General features: G+C 37.8%; 1 protein-coding gene across 3 annotated transcripts in view; it reads right to left on the reverse strand.

Annotated features, from left to right (window-relative positions):
* Positions 1–6946: 6946 nt before the first annotated feature.
* The window catches only part of LOC107817952 (putative phosphoinositide phosphatase SAC9), a 45650-nt gene continuing 32667 nt past the window's right edge, over positions 6947–19929 (reverse strand). For all 3 annotated transcript variants that reach the window (XM_075219761.1, XM_075219760.1, XM_075219759.1), the window contains 6 exons: positions 14566–15366; positions 11350–11547; positions 9754–10200; positions 9415–9648; positions 7235–7539; positions 6947–7171 (listed from right to left, as the gene is read on the reverse strand). In XM_075219761.1, the coding sequence (XP_075075862.1) occupies positions 7258–7539; positions 9415–9648; positions 9754–10200; positions 11350–11547; positions 14566–15366 (1962 nt within the window). In that variant the 3' untranslated portion in view covers positions 6947–7171; positions 7235–7257. The remainder of the gene's footprint in view (positions 7172–7234; positions 7540–9414; positions 9649–9753; positions 10201–11349; positions 11548–14565; positions 15367–19929) is intronic.

Raw genomic sequence — 19929 nt, forward strand, 5'->3', positions numbered from 1 at the left:
ATATATATATCATGGGAACAGAGAACACTTACATCAAAACACTCCCAATCTCTCCAAGGATGTTCCAAGAAATTCCAAGCAAGATCAACATCCTTTTCACGAAAAGAAGCAATAATATTAGAACAATCACTACAATATAAGTATCATTATACCACCTCTCTTTTTCTTTGTAGTTGGAATTTTTGAAGGTACTTCATAGTTAAGAAAACACCTACTTTCTGTATTTAAGCTTTTAAATATCAAGGAAGGTTGATAAATTCATTTCCTAATAGTTAAAACTCACGGGACAGCGATCGGAAGTCGTTTGTTCAATTTATTCCACTTTTTGGATTGTTTTGTAGTCTACTCATGTTGGACTTTTGTGCTTCTAATTTATGGAGTTTAGAAGGATAAAAGGCGTGGAGAAACGCCACATGTGTTAGGGTCGTGGGATGGTCGCCCGTCGTTGCAGTTCCAGGCTACTTGATAACTTGTTGATTGGGTATGTTATGGTATATTCAGGGTTTTTATTGTTCTAAAGGTCCCGAATTGTAGTTAGGTTAATTATGAGTTGTTGATTATGTTGTGTTGTTATCTCGCCTATAGTACGCTTGAGGGAGCAGTAAAATCAGGGGAAATGTTTCCCATTATTTTTTTGTTAAAGATTACTTTCTTTATATAAATGAGATAGTCATTCGTAACTTGACAATAACTTCACTGTCGTTGTTGTAGATTAAGGTGCAGTGAGCTAATTTTAGCATTGTTATTGGACAAATTTTTATAAGGTATGTTAAGGATATCCCTTCTTTCCTTTTGACATGATCCATATGATAGAAATGAAACGAGAAAACACAGAACCTTCACAAATGACTCTATTCATAGAAGTACTAGGTGTACTTATATTCTTGATTCCCCATGTGTCCTATTATTATATCGTCTGTTCATGGGTCTCAGAAAATACATAATTTGATAAAGGTTTATTTCATGATATTAACCGAAGGCATATTGATCTTATGGCATCCCGAAAGATCTTATTGACTTATTTCTTATGCATTACATTCATTTATACATGTACATTGACCTATGACCATTATACGCGTATATTATATGTATATGGGGTATGGAGAAAGGTTATGGCATTATATATGCACCACCCCTGATCAGCTAGTATACATTGATGATTTAGCCCATAGAGGCCGAGATGATATAATGGGATGTCCTCAGAGGCTTGATGATGTTATGTACAGATATACTTATGCATGATGTGACATTTATACACATGTGCATGACATTATAAATGTTTCATGATTCACAGATCTATTCAGACTTATAGGTTGAGTTCTTTATTCTATGTTTCCTTCATGTCTTTTATATACTGCTTTCATGCCTTATATACTCGATACTTTATTTGTAATGACGTCCCTTTTTCCTGGGAACACTGCATTTTATGCCTGTAGGTCCTGATAGACAGGTTAAGAGTCCTCCTAGTAGATTATCAGCTCAGCAGAAAGTGTTGGTGTATTCCACTTGCTCCGGAGTTGCCTATTTGGTCAGTATGGTTGGACATGTATTGATTGGTATGGTGAAGCCCTGTCCTGACCTTTATGACGTTTATGTACTGTTAGTGTCTTGTAGATAGATGTCATGCATATGGATACTTGTATGGCCTTGTCGGCCTATGTTTTGAGTTTACAAATGATCATGTCGGCCTTATAGGCCCGTATTTCAGATGTATAAGTTTCTATATCATGTTGAGTCGTCCTATGTTTAGTATTCCCTTATGTGTTATTCTGGTTATCTCATGACGACCCTTCTGTTTGTTGTTAATAGACACCCACGCCCCTACTAGAGCTGTGCGAGGTCGAGGTCGAGTTAGAGGCCGAGGAAGAGCACGTGGTATATACAGAGCACTTGATCGGTGTGTGACTGAGGAGACACTAGTAGCTCCGGTTAGGGGACAAACACCCGAGACTCCTGTTGCTGACCCTGGACTTTAGGTGACCCTAGCACAGTTTTTAAGCATGTTCGGTACTCTAACTCGGGCAGGATTTATTTCTCTTGCACCAGCTATCTCAAGTTGGGGGAGGAGCTCAGACTCCGCAGCCCACACTCAAGAGAAGCGGGTCCATGTTGGTCAGGTCCTAGGGATTATGCCAGCACAACCAGCTATTTCGGTTCAGCCTGAGGTCAGGCCATTAGCATCTGAGGAGGCGCAGAGGATACTTGAGAGGTTCAAGAAGTATGATCCACCTAGTTTTAGTGGCACAACTACCGAGGATACACAGGGCTTTCTAGAGATGTGCTACTGTATTCTCCGCACCATGGGTATTCTGGAGGTGAGTGGAGTTTCTTTTATTGCATTTTAGCTGTTAGGAACAACGTATCTGTGGTGGCGGGCTTACGAGGAGGGTAGGCCAGCTGATATAGCCCCACTCACTTTGGCTCAGTTTTTAAGGATATTACTGAGAGTGTTTGTTTCCAAGACCCTTCGGGATGCATGACACACAAAGTTTGAGCAGCTACGTCAGGGGGCTATGATAGTGTCAGAGTATGCTATCAGATTCAATAAGTTATCCCGGCACACACCTACCTTGGTTTCTACAGTCAGAGAGCGAGTCTGTCGATTCATCGAGGGGCTCAACTATGGTATTAGATTCAACATGGCTGGAGAATTGGAGACAAATACTCCGTGTTGCACCCTATTTTGCACAAGACAAAATAAACTACAATTTATAGTACTCTATAAGGTTAATTAAAGTTTAAAGTCTCCACCTAGTAATTAAGGTATACTAGGACACATATACTATATTATGTAATGTGCACTTTAATTTTAATCTATGAAACCATTGAAATTCTAGGTAAGGGTTCAAGTTATCTCGCGGGGAAGGTGTTAGGCATCCATCAAGATCCAAAAAAATGTGATTCCGGTGGACTTGATCAAGTAAGGGAAGGAAGGTTCAAAAGAATGATTAGTTATTTCAAAAAGAATTCCTATCAAAGAGTATCCAATGCAATGATCCAATGCAATGTCATGTGGTGGGTAAATATTCAAAGCATGATCATTTCATTTGTGGTAAAATATATACAGTAGGATATGCAAAGTAAATTAGTAATAATAAAAAATCTTTTTCGGAGTTCGATTGAAAGAATTGGGTTCGAAATAAGGTATAAAGGTCCTCAATTTATAGTTAAAGCCGAGTGATTTGACTGTACAAGATTATTCTTAGTTGAACACATATAATAAAATGGTAAAGTATTATTTTGAATAACACAACTAGCAATTAACTTAAAGAAATGATGGACTAAAGTAGGAAAAGTTGTCATAAATAGAGGGAGTATAAAAGGAAATTATCCACATAAATCTTACATATTACAATGGAGTAATCAAATCAAATGTATATCAACAAGTGAAACGTTTTAAAAGAGTTTGAATAAACTTGAAGAAGTTAATTTATGATTAAAGTTAAATAATTACTATAATGAGTTGTATTATATATACAAAAAACTCTGTGAAAAAATGAATAATAATGGAGAAAATTATCTTCAAAAATGAGTAAGTATTTTGTAATTGACTAAAATAGTTGACTAAATGTATAAAGAATAAAACGTAAAAGGTTTGTCAAGAGTGTATGAGTACGAAGGAATATTGATTTTTATAACAAAAGAAAATTAAGACCACACAAGAAAGACCCTAGAGCTTGGTTCAAAAGAATTGAATGAACGGATAAGTAAAAATGTATATGTAAACAATCAAATATATAAAGAGGCTAAGAGTATTACCAACCCTGTACAAGAATATCATAAAAGCCCATAAAGAACGTTGGCAGTCATCAAGTTAGACCCATGTGTATGCAACAGTTGAATTAATCCTACATATATTAGACTCAATTATGATTTTACAAGTTATGTCTACTTGAAGTAAGATAGTCAAAAATAATTTACAAAGAGGTTGTTAAAAGAAAGATCATGTTAATGCAGTTGTGAAGAGGTAAAGTCACCTATTTTGACAAGGAAATGACACGCCTTTCATGTTATGTAACTCAATTAATTAACTAGGTGTACACCAATCCTAATTAATCAAACGAGTTATAAATATAATCTGACATACTAAATCTACGTACAAGTTTCGCACAATTATCTAGCACATAATGTCTTAAGTTGACCAGATTATTACCTAGATGCAACACAACCTAAGTTTGGCAAATATGTAAACATCAAGTAAACTAGCAAATATGATATCCATCTACGGTTTCACTATATACTTGCGTTTTGTACATCCAAGAAGGGAAGTTACGAAGTGTGAAGCTTGAGGGGGAATTGTCTTTTCGTCTTCGGGTATCGTCTTCCGAAAGTAACTCTATGTGATAGTACCCCGCAAGACAAAAGAAGGGAAATTATTAGTAATATATAAGTTAACAATAAACTAATTTATTTTGAAACGATTTTATTTGAAAATGTTTTTGGGAGATTGTTTCTGAAAATAGTTTGAAAATGCTTGTAACGACTCGACCGGTCGTTTTAATCTCTAGCGTGTTGTTCGGCAGTTTGAAGCTATGAGTAGCTTCACTTCATATATTATGACTTGTACGTGTGGTCGAAATTGAATTTCGGGAAATTCGAAGTTGATTTAGAAAGAAAATTCTAAATTAGGGAGCTTTAAGTTAGAAGAATTGACAAGGGTTTGACTTTTGAGTAAACAACCTCGGAATTGGGATTTGAAGGTTCCAATAGGTTCGTATGATGATTTCGGACTTGTGCGTATGTTCGGGTTGAGTATCGGGTGATCGGGCTCATTTTGGCACTTAATATGGAAAGTTGGCATTTTGAAGGTTTTAGAATTTCTTAAGTTTGATTTGAAGTGTACTTTGGTGTTATCGTTGTTTGTTTGAGGTTCCGAGTCTTAGAATAGGTTTGTATCCTAATTTGTGATTTGTGCGTAAAGTTTGGCGTCATTCCGGAATATTTAAGCATGAATCGGATGCGTTCATCGAAGTTTGAATGTTTGGAAGTTTAAAGAAAGGTTTCGATCGTCGATTCATAGGTTTTATTTTATTTGGTGTGATTTGAGACCTTAAGCAGGTTCGTGTTATGTTTTGAGACTGGTTTGTGTAATTGGACGGGGTCCCGAGGGCTTCGGGTGTGTTTCAGATGTGATTGGATTGTGTCGAGCTCTTATTTGATGTTTCAGCATCGTTTTCTTGGGTATAAAGGATACTATATTTAGTAAACGACCTTTGAGTTGTGATTGGATTGAACTATTAGATCTGTATCGTAATTACGGAGTCATAGCAATAAGAATCATCGAATTCCGATGTCATATAGAGAGTTATGCCCACTTCTATGTCGGGAAAGGTTGCTGGTGTTGCTGGTGCTCAGGCATCGCAATTGCGAACATTTGTTCGAAATTGCGAAGCCTATAGATTTTTGTCGTGGTTTGCAATTGCGAACACTTGTCCGCAATTGCGAGGGCCGCAAATGCGAACTCTATGTCGCAAATGCGATATCTGAGGTTGTTATTAAGACTTTATTTCGGGGTTTAGTCCATTCCTCTTACATTTTTACTTGGTTGGGCAATTTTTGGAGCTCTTGAAGAGGAGATTCTCACCATCTAGTCAAATATCATCTAAGGAAGTCAAATAATGCTAAAGAAAATATCTCCAATGAATAAAGGTTCAATCTTTGATGAAATTATAAAAGTCAACCCGGGCCCACATGGTCTAAATCCGAAATCGAGACCAAATCTTGATAACTCATTCTTCCCCGTGTCCAAATATATAATTAATTTCAAGGTCCGGCCTCAAATTGAGGTTCAAACTCCAAAATTAGCTCTCTTAATTTCAACCCAAAAATTCAATTTCTACACTTTAAAATCCTAGATTTAGGGGTAAAAATCTATGAGGAATCATAATATATAGTCAAAACTAAGTTAAAAATATTAACCGTAATGACTCAACCGGTCGTTTTGAGTTCTAGCATTTTAGTCTATGATTTGAGACTTCGAGCAACTTCATACGGTGTATTATGACTTGTGTGCACTGTTAGTTTTGATTTTCGAGTGGTTTGGGATGGATTTGCTAGAGTGATTTTCAAATTTGAAGCTTTAAGTTGGAAGAGTTTATCAAGGTTTATCTTTTGAGTAAACAACCTCGGAACTGGGATTTGATAGTTTAATAGGTTTGTATGGTGATTTTAACTTGGTCTTATGTTCAGATTTGAATTTGGATATTCCTAGAAGGTTTTGGCTCTATTTGTCAAAAGTTGACAATTTATAAAATTGAAGAGTTCATAGGTTTGACTGGGAGTTGACTTTGGTGTTATCGGACTCCTATTGTGATTTTGAGACCTTGTAAAGATTTGTTTTTTTTTTTATTGACACTTGTGTGCAAAGTTTTTTTGTGATCCAGAATATTTACATGTGATTCAGACTCATTCGGCAAAGTTTGAAGGTTTGAAAGTTAAGAGAATGATTTAATCTTTGATTCACAGTTTTGATATTATTTGTGGTGTTTCGAGTATTTGTATAAGTTTAGGTAATGTATTTGTATTTGTTGGCATGATTGGATGAGGCCCCGAGGGGCTCGGGTGTATTTTAGGGTAGTTTCAGATTGCTTTGAACCACTTTGAGGTTGTTGGTTTCTGGTGATCAGGCGTGCATCTCGATCACGAGGGTTTGCCGCGTTCGCAGAGGATTTTAGCAGTGGGGGAGATTCTATACATCACGATTGTGATGTTTACATGTGACTTGTGTCATTTGATCTATTTAAAGATGAAATCTTTTTCTTGGAGCTGGAATAACTTGTTCTTCCTGACTCGAAATTTCTTGTCCCTATTATAAAGTATACATATTTCCTAAAACTCCTGTGAATTTTATCCATCTTACAAATTATTTTAGGTGTAGGAAACGCAATGATTTCCTTATATGAAAGCTTCTGTACATTCTTTTGTTTGCAGGTATAACTCATTCTTATGGACCAAATAGCTGTAACATTACGAGGACAATGTAATTATTAGTTCTGTATACAAAAATAGCTGTACGAGTTAATTATAGCAGAAACCAATGATGTTCTATCTTCTTTTTTACTTGTGAATTTCATAGTACTGGAAAACACCATTACATCTTAATACAAACTCGAAATTACACGTCCAAGGCCAAAACTTGCAAAATGTTTTTACAGCCGCGAGCATGAATCACCTGAAAAGCAACAAGAATGAATAAAGACCCTTAAAAATACAAAACTAATCATGCATTGAGTACCTTAATCGGTGTGATTATTCTAATCAAATAGCTGAAAGACTGGCCCATTTCCCGAGTTCGTAGGGATCTGCATAATAATACAACTTGATTCTATTAGCCAAAGACAGTCCTGCTGCCACAGTCCGGACTCTAGCATCTGAATCATCCTGCTCTGATGGGTCGTCAGTGAATGCAGCAATATCTCCAAGAAGCCGAAATGAGATTCGGCGTGTAGAAATTTCTCTAGGGAAATCAAAGTACATTGCTGTCCCGGCCTTCACTTCTGGCAGCCTATGTTCTGCAATAGTGACCATACTGTGCGGTTCCTGTAGATAAATGTCATGAGAATTGTATACTTTAACTGCTGAAAACCACATCATCAGGGCATATTTCAGAAATTAGACGACAGTTTCTAGGGAAACCAAGCAGGTGGCTTTTTTATAGCTCAACAAACTTGTCCATGCATTAAAACCCATATCAATCTCGGGTGTGGATTGAAAAGCAATTCCTCTGGGAAGGTAGAAAAGAGGAGGAATTGTCTGGGTCTCCGGCCAATCTTACTGGCGAAATGTCATGTATTCGCATAAATGATTTGACCCAAGAATTCTTACCACACACGGGAGGGAAAGAAAGTCCATTTCTTTCAGCTAAAGATGGTGGTCATAAACTAACAAAAAAGTTTCCATCACCAAGAATGCTTGATTTTCTAGCTATCCGCATTGTCACCAAGGATGGGTAGATTCTTTTCTTCTCCATGAAGCAAATTATAGTTGAGTTTGACGAGAAACATACGATAGACAATGCAATAGTTCTGAAATGAATAGGAGTAACATAAAAATGTCAATATATGTCTAGATCCAAAAGTCTCTGTTGAAGCATTTTGTCACAAAATCTTCACTTTGATCTAGAAGAAATTCTGGTAAACCCAAACCATCCATCACTAGCAAGACGAATTCCAATGACGCTATGTTTCTCCTTGTGCAAGCTGAGGGCGACAGTGAAAAGGTAAGGATTTATTGCTGGCATGCATGTAAGCATGTTAAACTCTATATATCTACCTACATCATCCAAGGTCCAATGGAACTAGCCTACCGAACCTTTTGAAGCCAGATTACTTGGTTGTCAGGTGACTCACAGGAGTCTATCTCATAAAACAATTCATGCATGTAACTGGTTCACAATATTAACTTGAATATACGGCATCTTGCAAATGTGATATATTCATTAAAAAGAATTGATTCAATACATTTCTTATGTATCCATAGGTGCTATATTGGATTTGAATCAGATTTCTGATCAATCGAGTGATTGTCAGCATGTAAACACTAGGATAATGCATGGAAGAACTATGTTCATTTGAGGGAGAGACTGATATATATGTTATATGCTGGCAAGAATATTGGAGCAAGAAAACCTCATGAAAAGAGGGTTACCAATCTGTTCTAGATGTTATTTGTGTGGCCAAGATGCAGAGACAATTAGCCATCTGTTTCTACATTGTCGAGTGACAAGACAACTGTGGGAGTTGTTCATTAACATCAGGGGTGTCCGATGGACAATGCCAGGAAGAACATATGAACTTGTCTAGCTGGCACACAGGGGGGAGCTCTACATCTAACAAAGACAGTCCCAGCAGCCATTTGGCGGACAATTTGGAAGGAGAGGAATGCAAGGTGTTTTGAAGATATAAGTAGCCCTGTACAGAAGATCAAAATGAATTGCATTCTTCTTTTTAGTTTGTGGTGTAAAGCAGAATATACAGATGATCAGGATTCAATAGTAGAAGTTTTAGGCTCCTTGAGAGAACAGGGAAGTTTAATTTTTGTTTGTCTTAGCTCTTCTTAATGTAATCTTGGTTCCAGTACAAAATTTGTGCTGATGATTTATTAATATATTGGATCTGTTACCATCTCAAAAAATATATTGGAGCAGTTCAGGTTACTTAAGCTGATACTTGCAAGAGGAATTCTAGGGTTTAGCCCATCCTCTCCAATTTAATCTCATGCTGCAGGTCATTAGCAAACTGAGATTTTGCACCAGTGAGGAGATTCATCTAAATGCATTGGTGTCTAGAGCTAAAATCGGATAAAAAAGCTGTAGCTTTTCAAGATCAACCATGGAATCAATTCACAAGAAGGATGTCCAACAGTTTGTTGACAGCGAAAACTATCAGTTGATAAAATGTTAGTTTGTCTTCGTACCTGGAAAGCAGACACTTGAATATACAATACAGCTGGAGATATGAATCTGTCCTCCAATACACATGAAGAAACATCCCATGGATTCACCTGCTGTGGAGGTGGCGAATGGGTGACTCGAGGTTTTATTGCACTAAAACCATCAAGACGAAAACCTGCCACCATAGGTGAAACCGGGGGTAGAAACTGTTCTAAAACAAGGTCGTTGTCAGTTAGCCTCTCAACCTCAATTGGGACCTGGAACGGGAATGGATTAGAATATTATTCTTCTGTTTTATTTCAGGACTTGAACAAAACTTTAAACGGTAACTACTACTAGAGAGAGTTGTGAGTTTGCTGCACCTTGAATCTATTTAGTGGAGGAGGTTTATCCAACAAATTTCTTGTATTTATCTGGTCAGAGCCTTGACTTGATGCCCCAACATCTTTCCTCATTGGGCTTCCGACCACCAAGATTCTTTTGGCATGAAGGCATGGGTCACTTTCAACTGTTCCTCCAAAGGAGGCACGCCTCACAGGCTCCGCAAATGGGTTCTCCTCTAAAGACAAAAGACTCAAGTCTTTCTCAAAATTTACAGAACTCGAGCCAATTTTTTGTAGACGCAATGTTATCCAAATGATGCGGCAGCGAACAGGATTACGAAAAGAAAATTTTACATGTCTAGGCACTTCAGAAGACTTTTCCTGTCCACAAAGCTCAGAGGAAGACGTGATCAGAGATCTCATATCCCATTTCCCCATACATGATCTTTCTTCCTTGTGGATTTTATTGCTTGCCCAAATTTGAACCTACAGAGACAGCATAAGTTTCCTTACTTAATGCAAGAATTCAGCAATATAAGGAATGTGAAACCACATCAATTAAAATTGGAATAAATTGCATGAACAAGAAGCAATTTGCTAGGAATCTGTCATAAGCAAGTTGCTAAACTAGGATAAAACCTACAGGCATACTAGAAGTAGTTAAAGCATGAAATAAGCAACATACTACAGCGATTACATGATGAAAGAGAAATTGCATGAACAAGAAGCAAGTCGCTAGGAATCTGTCATATAAAAGTTTCATCTTTATGGTCAATCTAGGCCCATTTAAACCATTAGGTATATTACAAGTTACTCAACAACGAGCTTAACAGATAGTAGTTAATTAAACATATTGCACGATTATGTAGACTACTAAACCAACATTTAAGATTGTTTATCAGGAAAAATAAAAGCAGTCACAAAAAACACAAGGAGAAACATCTTATCACAATCCATCCTTCACAAGAAACAGCAAAATTTCCACATCTGAAACTCAATTGTCCTAAATAATACAAAGGAAACGTGGGCGAACTTAACACTGTAATTCCATTTCTGTGGAATGCTCCAAAGATAAAAAGAAAGTGCCACTTTGGGGGAGGGGAAGTAGGAAGAATCATGTTTATATTCCACAGACCATCTCTCTCCACCCAAGAGACAGGAAACCTTTTCTCCTTTCTTTCCAGTTCAATTTGTATAGTCCTAGAAGACTGCACATTTGAGGCCTTCCTTTTTCTCATTTCCCCATTTTACACTTCCTTCTTTGAGGTGCAAGGTGAGACAAGAAATAGTGAGCACAGTTCAAGTCTTATGTCGCACAAAAAAAAACCTCTGATCACAAAGATAGGCAAATCATGTGATGAAAAGCAAAGTGGGTCATGCAATATCACATGCGATTTTTGTTAGACAAGTTAAAACATACATACCATTTCTCTTTCCAGCAAAAGGAAAAGAAAAAGAAATTATAATTGCTTTTGGAAGTCAACATCCATGAGATCACATAAATAATAAACTTTAGCAAATTGCATGACAACATCAGATTAACATCAGGTCCGAGCTGTTGTGGCTTCTTCCATATTTGAGATGTGACAAAAACTTGCTAAAGCTAAAAATCTGTTATGTTAGGAGTGTACTTACAACAGGAGCATCTGTCATCGAGTAGCCACAAGGACTAACTAGAAGAACAACACCACAAACATCAGATAAATCACCAAGGACAATGACAAACTCAACAGAGGCAGCACTGTGGGGAGCTCTCCAAAATGAATCTTGTGCTCCAGAATTCAATGGAGCTAGCAATGACATGAATGGTGCAGAACCTGCTGCTGTTTCAACCTACAAAAGAAGGAGCAGGATTACACCTATTATAGATACTGAAACATTTGTAGGGCTTCAATATGATACTGAAACATTCGTAGGGCTTCACAAAGAGTAGGTGGTTTGTATCCTTAAGAGATATAAGAAAGAATTTGTTAACTTCTGGGATAACTAAACAAAACTAGTAACTTCGCAACCCCCGATTCCAAAATACGTTTATGGACTGAGTTACCAGCAGAATCAAAGAGTCAGAGGTAATTCAAGATTCACTAATAAACTAACCATTGCTTCAGCAAGTTTCAAAATGGGGAGAAGAAGAAAAGGCAGTACCAATATTTAACAAAACAGCTAATCAAAACTTAGGGCAGCCCGGTGCACTAAGCTTCTGCTATGCGCGGGGTCCAGGGAAGGGCCGGACCACAAGGGGTCTATCATACGCTGCAAGAGGCAATTTTTACGGCTCAAACCCGTGACCCAACTTTACCAGTTACACCGAGGCTATCGTAACTTATTATGATTAATTATCATCATATTAACTTGGCAGTTATTTTTCTTGATTTCCAAAGTTTATTCATTTAAAAGTTTCACTTCTACGAAACTAATTCAGGAAAATTGATTGAATCCAACTGCTTCCACCAAATTGATTGATCTAATACGACCCCTCTTTTATAGACTCCATTTTCATCAGCATGCACACACCAAAAAAAAACAATAAAGATGCTTGCACCACAGCCTAATTTCCAAAAGCATCACAGCCTTTCATTTTTAGTTCCAAAGTAAGACGAAATTCTACAAAAAAAATTTAGACATCCTATCAAGGAAGCTAACATTGGAGCTGCATCAATTCAAGAGCCATTACAATGTACAAATGAAAAAAGAAAAAAACTTTATTTGTAATGGATCATCAATGGAGGCTTTACTTCAACAGCTATGACAGCTTTTACCTTATTAGATTAATTTCTTTTTTCCTTTTTTTTAGGAAATTTGAATGACATAAGAACTTGAAAGCAGGATATGTTACAAGATTCAACTTCATACTTCATGGAGTTAAAAAAGAAACATGTTTGGTTTCTAAACTTATAACTGAGTGTACTTACTTTTATTTTTAACGGATCAAACTTGTATTTGATTGTAATGGATCAAACTTTTTCTTTTTAATAATCGTGGTGTGCGGGCCAGCTCGGGCGCACCTTGACTAATTCCACAGGATACCTTCCACCAGCCACCTCCCACCAACCACAGGTACCGGTAACTCTGTTCACCAAGGCTTGATCAGATGAGAATAAATCACATAGTATTTTTACCTTCGTGGGGATTTGAACCTTCATGGTTCTCACGCCTTCGTTGACCAATAGGCCACACCCTTAGATCAAACTTATTTTAGGAGCCAAATATTTTCATTAACAACTTAATTAAGGTCTAAAGTTGAATCTCGTAAAGATCCAAGTCTTATATCAATACTCGATCAAAAAACGACAATATGCCAAAAACAAATTCACTGGATTAAGGATGGGGTGCAAAAGAGAGAGCTCACGTGAAAGCATACATGAGATAATTAATCTAAATATTTAATGAAAACACAATCTGTGGTCTTTGGCTTTAGCTTTTCATAGTCCAGTATTTTGATTAAATCACTTGCATAGCTTAGCCATAATCCTTCCAATTAAGCTCCAAAAGAAAATTTAAGCTTCTCAAAAGGAAATTTTAAATGGAGTGCACCCAAACAGCTAACCTTGTAAATTTCTATGTAGTTCTATAATAGGATTGTACTTCTAGAGGATAATTCTCAGGATAAAAACCTTACCAAAAAAATTCTACTCTTCTTGAGAACCAGCCAAAAGATGATAATCACAATTAAGCGACCACTTGGACATACATTATTGTAAAATATTATATTATTATTTTCAATACAATGTTTGCTTTATATTTTGCGTATTTTGTCAACTTCAACTTGAAATAGAAATTTGAAGTTGGATAGCTTGATTAATGAGTATTTCCGATGAAATAATAGTTCTCACAATTTCAACTTTTGAACACTTTTTTCAACTTCAACTTTGAATACTCATTTTTCAACTTCAACTAAATGTCGTCCAGATAGATTGGCAGTCTTTGCAAGAGAACTACAGCCTAGAACAGCAAAAAATTGCTGATCAAGTTAATTGTTGCCAACTTGAGAGCCACCTATATGATTCTAAGAGAACCTTCAGCATACAAATCTTCAAATCAATATAAGCTAGATTTTGACATCTAAATACCAGTTTTATGTTTCAAGTCATTTAGCACCAATCAAGTTGGAAGAAGAATTTTTTTTGACGAGGTAATAATTTTACTAACAAAAGTTTGGACACCAAAAGGAAGAACCATGATGTATTTGCCAGTTTCTGTGGAAGATTTAGTTGTTTACCTAAGGGAGTTAATCCTATGGAATTTTGTGCGGAATTTGAAACAGTCTCTTTCCTCTTTTCCACTTTTTCTTGTTATCACCTATCCAGGTCAGCCTAGCAGTCTTAAGCCCCGTTATAGGCTACCTAAACCTTTATCTCAGTTCATCCATCTAATACTATATCAACTCGTGTTGCCGTCTAGGGACGAGCCCAAAATCAGCTTAGAAACCTCCACTCTTCCAATGCCAAATTTCAGGCAAGAGAATCTGGTTTACACATCAGGAGAAAGATAGAGAAATGACTTCTTAAACTTTAGGAAGTATGGCCAACAAGATATGCATAATGTTTGAGCTAAAACCTAAGCTCTCCACCAAGCAAGTTTCACCTTAATTACTGCATCAAGTAATTAGATGGAGAAAATAATTCTTTCAATGGCATCAAGTAATTCGGCAAATTAAGTAGTAGCATTTTGGGTCTAAGCGAATCCAGTTTATCGTCAACCATGAGATGCTGCATCATTAGCATTTGGTTTAAACAGATTCATGAAAAGATTAAACCTAGCATACAGTTGCTGAAAAATCAAAACAACAAAAGGTTTTCTAAGATAAAAAGTGCTAATAAAATGTGGATTGGGATAGATCCAAAATATTACCGGGTGCAAAAAGCTTGCAAATGGAAACTCAGCAAGTGATTCCTCTCCATTAAATAATTCCATATACGCTGTTGGAGTCAGTTGGCAATTATTCCTCGAAGTAAATCTGATCACATGGTCTACAGCTTTTTGAGCAGCAGTATCTGCGCGAGCTTTCCTCCTCTGCCCAACCAAAACCCTGATGTAGTCCAAGATTAATGCATCAAGCACAACATCATGGCAGCAGGCTTTGCAAATGACACCATCAAGTATCATGGAATGATTTGAGGATAAATCAACTGAGTTTGCATAGATTGCTCCTCCCAGGCTATTCACGCCGTTGTAGCTAGCAACCTCCCTAGAGTTAACCATAGCAAGTAAAAGAGCCCCTTTCCCAGCACAACAAACTTTACAAACCTTTCTCTCACATTCAGAACACACAAAAGAGGCTTGTGCAGTAGTGGAAACAGAGAGTGTATGCAATACAGGCCCATCTTCAGCATGAACTTGACATGTCCCACCCATACATATCTCCCCCACTCCTGCTATATTCCAGAAATCTATAGCACTATCATCAGCAAACTCAAGACCACTGGAAGCAGTAATTTTATCCTCAAGAGAAGCATGTCCAAGCAAAGCAAGGATGTTTGCTACCCTGCACAATCCTCCTATACGAGAATCGTCAAGCAGCAGATTTGGATCTATACTGGCAGGATCAACGCCAATTGACAACAATGCCCTATCCCTTTCAGCAGCGGAGAGGTTCACGCGAAGGCGTTCAATTTCAAGTTTCATAGCTGCCATGTAACTTATTTTCCTCTCCTGCATAGTTAAATGTTGACAGTAGGTACGTAATTAAATCACAAATCTTTCCAGCTGGATCTAGTCAAAATACCATTAATAAGCATGCACGTACATTAGAAGTTCTTCTTGTACAAGTGTAACAGCCACAAAGGGACTATTAATAACAACAAACAAACTGGAGAAAAATGGAACCTTATTTATGTGGTCAAGCTACACTGTATATTCAACAAGGAAGCGAGGTGCTTCGTATAGAAAATTCCTAACACCTAACAAATTTCATACATGCATTACTAACGACATAAAAAGGATGCATCATGATAAGCATCTCTTGAGAAGCATTGATAGGGACATGATGAAAGACAAGTCCGTGACAGACAGCTGGGACCATTAGAAATCAAATCATTGTGTTGTTAAGAGCTTAAATGGTCATTACTTTTGATCCCACCATAGTTGGGGGACACAATCACGCACTTGTCTTCATAAGACGAATCTATACTCTTAATAGAATCCATGAGCGCACACCTTCCAACCCCTCCTCGAATTGTCTGGCCCTTTTTTCGCATTTAGTTATATTAGGTTCTTCGGTCAAACTTTTATCCTTTTATGCGGTTCTCTTTTCGGTCCTATTCTGCAAATTTGTTGCTGGTATGCATATTAGTTCAGGTTGAGTTTCGTTATTTTCCTAAGTAATTGGAAAAGGCCCCTTTTGGGGCCCAGGAAGGAGTTTGCATTAAAAAGTCACTTAACCGCTTTATTTATTATATTAATTACTCCCTCCGTTTCAATTTAAATGACACACTTTCCTTATTAGTTTGTTCCAAAAAGAATGACACGTTTCATTCTACCCACTTTACCCTTAATGAGAAGCTTTTATAGCCACACAAAATATCATAGCCCCATTAAGCTTCTGCCCCTTAAGCTTTAGCACCACATATTTCAAAAGTCTTCTATTTTTCTTAAACTTTGTGCCAAGTCAAACTACATCATCTATATTGAAACGGAGGGAGTATTGATTATTAGTATTTACTCTTTTGCCATCTTCATTTTAAAGAAGAGTTCTTCCGTTCTTGGTTAATATTTGATAGCTTCTGCTCCATCAAGAAACTGGCACGTCTAAAACTAAAACATACCATCAACAGAAAAAATAACAAAAATTAGGGAACATGACATAAATAGGACATGATACTATGTTATTTTCCTTCTAAGAAAAAGTATAATTTCATTGAGTATATTTTGCCAGAATACCAAACTACCCCCTGAACTTGGTATGGTTTACTCCGTGCCCATCTAAACTTTTCGTAGTCCTAATTACCCCCTAGACTTGGCTATTTGGTAGCATTTACCTTATGGGCGACCTTAGTCCAAGGATATGAGAGATATGCACTACCACGTGTATTTGTTTGTCCACGTGGCATTTTTAAAGATAATATATTTTTTTTTACCTTTTAAAATTCATTAATTATTTTAATCATCTTTTCGGGCAAAATTTAGAAGACACTTAGGTGGGACTCCAATATAGGCTAAAACATTTTTTAATTTGACCAAAAATGGAGTTTGAGCCAAACTTTTTACAGGTTTGGCCCGGAAAAAAAACACAATCGAAACAAAGTCATAGCATCTAATGAAGAAACAATAAGAAATGCATGGTTGGTACCTGTGAGAAGGCACGGGAGAAAATATGATATATTGATATTGTGTGTGATGCAATACAAGAGGTGCTATTTATAGCTACTCTATACAAAGGGGATACTACTCCTATTCCAATGTGGGACAATTACATAGCTATCTCTAACATTTACATAGCTATCTCTAACACTCCCCCTCAAGCCGGAGCATATAAATCATATGTACCGAGCTTGTTACATATATAATCAATGCGAGGACTAGTGAGGGACTTGGTGAAAATATCTGCAAGTTGATCATTCGATCTCACAAACTTCGTAGTAATATCTCCTGAGAGTATCTTTTCTCTGACGAAGTGACAATCAATCTCAATGTGTTTAGTTCTCTCATGAAACACCGGATTTGATGCAATATGAAGTGCAGCTTGATTATCGCACACAAATTCCATCCGACTTATTTCACCAAATTTCAACTCCTTGAGCAATTGTTTGGTCCAGACTAGTTCACATGTTGCCATAGCCATTGCTCGGTATTCTGCTTCTGCACTAGACCGAGCAACTACATTTTGTTTCTTACTTTTCCAGGACACCAAATTTCCTCCTACTAAAACACAATATCCAGACGTAGAATGTCTATCAGAAGGTGATCCTGCCCAATCAGCATCCGAGTACCCAACGATCTGCTCATGACCTCGATCCTCAAACAGTAATCCTTTACCTGGAGCCGATTTTATATACCGGATAATGCGGACAACTGCATCCCAATGACTATCACAGGGAGAATTCATAAACTGACTTACAACACTCACAGGATAAGAAATGTCGGGCCTAGTCACTGTGAGATAATTTAATTTACCAACCAGCCGCCTATAGCTTGCAGGATCGCTAAGTGGCTCCCCTGTCCAGGCAGAAGTTTAGAATTCGGATCCATCGGCGTGTCAACAGGTCTGCAACCTGTCATCCCTGTTTCCTCAAGAATGTCTAACACATATTTCCTTTGAGAAATAACAATACCTGAGCTAGATTGAGCAACCTCAATACCTAGAAAGTACTTCAATCTGCCTAGATCCTTAGTTTGAAAGTGCTGGAAGAGATGTTGCTTCAGATTAGTAATACCATCCTGATCATTGCCCGTAATAACAATATCATCAACATAGACTACCAGATAAATACATAGACTTGAAGCAGAGTGGCAATAAAACACAGAGTGATCAGCTTCACTACGAGTCATGCCAAACTCCTGGATAACCGTGCTGAACTTACCAAACCAGGCTCGAGGAGACTGCTTTAGACCATAAAGTGACCGACGCAAGCGACATACAAGGCCACGAGACTCCCTCTGAGCAATAAAACCAGGTGGTTGCTCCATATAAACCTCATCCTCAAGATCACCATGAAGAAAGGCATTCTTAATGTCCAACTGATAGAGGGGCCAATGACGAACTGCAGCCATGGATAGAAAAAGGCGAACTGATGCCACTTTAGCCACTGGAGAGAAGGTATCACTATAATCTAGCCCAAATATTTGAGTGTATCCTTTGGCAACAAGACGTGCCTTAAGTCGATCAATCTGGCCATCGGGACCAACTTTGACTGCATAAACCCAACGACAACCAACGGTAGATTTACCTGAAGGAAGAGGAACAAGCTCCCATGTACCACTTGTATGTAAAGCAGACATCTCGTCACTCATAGCCTGTCGCCATCCTGGATGAGACAATGCTTCACCTGTAGACTTAGGGATGGAAACCGAGGACAATGAAGATATAAAAGCATAATGGGGAGATGACAGACGATGATAACTCAAACCAACATAATGAGGATTAGGGTTTAGTGTGGTCCGTACACCTTTTCGAAGTGCAATCGGTGTACTAGGAGCAGGATCCGCAGTAGGAGCCGTGTCAGGTGCAGGACGAGAACCAGATGGGCCTGATGTAGGGCGCGAACGACGATGATAAGTCAAGAGTGGTGTTCCCGTGGCTGGGGAACTAGGAGGGATAACACTGGACTCCTCAAAAGTTGGTATGGGTGAAACCTCTGTGGTTGAAGTGGAGGAGGATTACTAAACTCCTCAAAAGTCGGTATAGGTAAGACCTCAGATATGTCATGGTGGTCAGCAGAAGTGACATCAGTTGTGAATAAAGGTTTAGACTCGAAAAATGTGACGTTAGCTGACATAAGGTACCTATGAAGATCAGGTGAATAACAACGATATCCCTTCTGAACACGAGAATAACCAAGGAAGACACACTTGAGAGCACGAGGAGCTAACTTATCTTTCCCCAGGGCTAAGTTATGAACAAAACATGTGCTCCCAAAAACCCGAGGTGGAAGAGGGTATAAGGCTGACTGGGGAAACAATATTGAATGTGGAATCTGACCCTTGATGGGAGATGAAGACATCCTATTAATCAAATAACAAGCTGTGAGAACTGCATCGCCCCAAAAACGCAGCGGAACACGAGACTCAATTAGAAGTGTGCGAGCAGTCTCAATAAGGTGCCTATTCTTTCTTTCTGCAACCCCATTTTGCTGAGGGGTATAAGGACAAGATGTCTGATGAATAATTCCATGAGAAGACATAAACTGCTGAAACTGAGAAGATTCATATTCTTAGGCATTATCACTGCGAAAAATGCGGATAGAGACACCAAATTGGTTTTTGATTTCAGCACAAAAACTCTGGAATATAGAGAATAACTCAGAACGATCTTTCATTAAGAAAAGCCAAGTACATCTTGAGTAATCATCAATAAAGCTAACAAAATAACGAAATCCCAAGGTTGAACTGACTCTACTAGGACCCCATATATCAGAATGAACCAAGGAGAAAACAGACTCTGCATGACTCTCAACACTACGCGTAAAGGAAGCTCGGGTATGTTTCCCAAGCTGACACGACTCACTATCTAATCTAGACAAACTGGATAAACTAGGCACCATCTTTTGAAGTTTGGAT

Source organism: Nicotiana tabacum, chromosome 8 (assembly GCF_000715075.1).
Source record: "Nicotiana tabacum cultivar K326 chromosome 8, ASM71507v2, whole genome shotgun sequence".
Classification (NCBI taxonomy): domain Eukaryota; kingdom Viridiplantae; phylum Streptophyta; class Magnoliopsida; order Solanales; family Solanaceae; genus Nicotiana; species Nicotiana tabacum.